The 2,407-nt window shown below is 58.8% G+C and overlaps 1 protein-coding gene across 1 annotated transcript in view; it reads left to right on the top strand.

The window, feature by feature from the left end:
* EMH_0048030 (uncharacterized protein) overlaps positions 1-2,258 on the top strand; it is a gene marked incomplete at both ends in the record, with an annotated part of 3,147 nt that extends 889 nt beyond the window's left edge. Inside the window, 6 exon segments of the mRNA XM_013496353.1 lie at positions 113-336; positions 340-444; positions 492-956; positions 1,006-1,147; positions 1,151-2,037; positions 2,249-2,258. Coding sequence (XP_013351807.1) covers positions 113-336; positions 340-444; positions 492-956; positions 1,006-1,147; positions 1,151-2,037; positions 2,249-2,258 — 1,833 coding nt within the window.
* Positions 2,259-2,407: the final 149 nt, after the last annotated feature.

Below are 2,407 nucleotides of genomic sequence, written 5' to 3'. Positions count from 1 at the left end.
CTGCTGCATGCGTGTTGATAGCTGCAGCCTTCATCACCACTCTTATTATCTTCTGCTGCTGCTGCTGCTGCTGCTGCTGCTGCTGCTGCTGCTGCTGCTGTGGGTGCTGCAGGGACGGCTGTCTCTATCGACAGGCTTAACCCCAGGCCTGGAGAGGCTTTATGTGCGCCGCCGCTCCCCTAGGAAAAAACAGCAGCAGCAGCAGCAGCAGCAGCAGCAGCAGCAGCAGCAGCAGCAGCAGCAGTTATCGAGAGTCTCTGGTGCTCCTGCTGCTGCTGGTGTTGGCGCTGCTGCTGCTACTATTCCTCCATTTCCTGCAGCAGCAGCAACAGCAGCNCTGCTGCTGCTGGTGTTGGCGCTGCTGCTGCTACTATTCCTCCATTTCCTGCAGCAGCAGCAACAGCAGCAGCAGCAGCAGCAGCAGCAGCCCGTTACTCAGAGCCTGTAAGCAGCATCCCTCGTCCTTGCGCTGTTTGCTGCTGCAGCTGCAGCCCTTCTCTCCCTCCCCCACTGCAGCAGCAGCAGCAGCACCACCCCCACCAGCAGCACCAGCACCAGCAGCAGCAGCAGCAGCAGCAGCAGCAGCAGGAGCAGCAGCAGCAGCAGGAGGAGCGCATAGCAGCATTAGATGCCTTCATATGGATGCTTGCGTTTGACCCCCGGGACCTTCTCTGTCTCCGGCTAGTAAACAAAGAGGGACAGAGATATGCTGAGGAGACGCTGCGCCGCATCAGCAGCGCGCTGCTGCTGCTGCCAGCAGCAGACATGCAGCAGCAGCAGATCACACCCTGGCTCCTTGATGCAGCAACCAGTGCCTGGCAGCAATCCTTCAACAGCAAACTGCTGCTCAGAGCACAGCAGCAGCAGCAGCAGCAGCAGCAACAGCAGCAGCAGCAGCAGCAGCAACAGCAGCAACAGCTGCTGCTGCAGCAGCAGATCAGACAGCAAAGAAAGAAGTGGCAGCTGCTAGAGACAGGCTGCTGCGAATGGGCTGCGTGGAGACAGCCGGAGAAGAGCAGCAGCAAGACCTCAGCAGCAGCAGCAGCAGCAGCAGCGGCTTCACCTGCAGGAACAGCAGCAAGAAGAACATCATCATCATCATCATCAACAGCAACAGCAACAGCAGCAGCAGCAGCAGCAGCAGCAGNCAGCAGCAGCAGCAGCAGCAGCAGCAGGATACCATAGGATTTCTCCTGCTGCTGCTGCGCTGCTGGCGACGCAGCAGCAGCGGGCGGTGGTGCTGTGCGGCTACAGCGGAACAGCAGAGCGCAACGGCCAGTGGTTCCAGTACTGTGAGGCCACCGTGCTGCTGCTCCCCTGCAGCAGCAGCAGCAGCAGCAGCAGCAGCAGCAGCAGCAGTAGCAGCAGTAGTAGCGATAGGAATAGCAGCACGAAGAGCAGCAGCAGCAGCACAGACTGCAGCAGCAGTAACAGCAGCAACGGTGTTAACACAAGCAACAGCAGCAGCAACCGCAGCTGCAGCACTAGTAATAGCAGCAGCAGCAGCAGCAGCAGCAGCAGCAGCAGCAGCAAGTGTAGTAACTGCAGCAAAGTGAAGACAGAGACATCCTTCATGGCTGAGCTGCAGCAGAAGATTCAGGTGTCTCTGCGGCGGCACTGCCAGCGCATAGACAGCAAGCTGCTGCAGCAGCAACAGCAGCAGCAGCAAGAGCTGCTGCTGCTGCTCCCCCCAACAGCAACACAACAACTGAACAGCAACACCTCAGATGTTGCTGCTGCAGCAGCTTTTCTAGACGCATGCGAACGCCAGCGGCAGCGCGACAAGCAGCAGCAGCAGCAGCAGCAACAGCAGCAGCAGCAGCAGCAGCAGCAGCAGCAGCAGCAGCAGGAAAGCCTTGCAAGTGTGCTGACAGACTGCAGGCGGTGTGTGGTGTACGAGCTAGTCGCCTCGCGGCCTGTAGGTGGCGGAGCATCATCATCATCAGCAGCAGCAGCAGCAGCAACAGCAGCAGCAGCAGCAGCAGGAGCAGCAGCAGCAGCAGCAGCAGGGGGCCGCGGCCGCGTGGGTGGTGGTGTGTTGTGTGTATATACAGGTATGCGGGGTTTACTAGAAATCCTGACGCATGCATGTCTTTGGGAGTTTTTATTTCTTTATTTATATTATGGTGCTGCAGCAGCAGCAGCTTTTTCTCGGTTGCTGCTGCTGCTGCCGCAAGCAAAGACATGGGATGGCTACCTCTTAGCTTTCCCCACACACACACGCTGGGCAACTGTCCCTTCTCTGCAGCACGAGCTAGGCTTATGCGGCGCAGACACAGCAGCAGCAGCAGCAGCAGCAGCAGCAGCAGCAGCAGGTGCTGGTGCTGTTGCTGGTGGTGGTGGTGGTGGTGATGGTGGTGATGGTGCAGGAAAAGGTACAGGAGCAACAACTTCTGCTGCAGCAGCA

Source organism: Eimeria mitis, genomic scaffold (assembly GCF_000499745.2).
Source record: "Eimeria mitis Houghton genomic scaffold, Emh_scaff2058, whole genome shotgun sequence".
Classification (NCBI taxonomy): domain Eukaryota; phylum Apicomplexa; class Conoidasida; order Eucoccidiorida; family Eimeriidae; genus Eimeria; species Eimeria mitis.
This window is presented reverse-complemented; position numbering and strand designations above follow the sequence as displayed.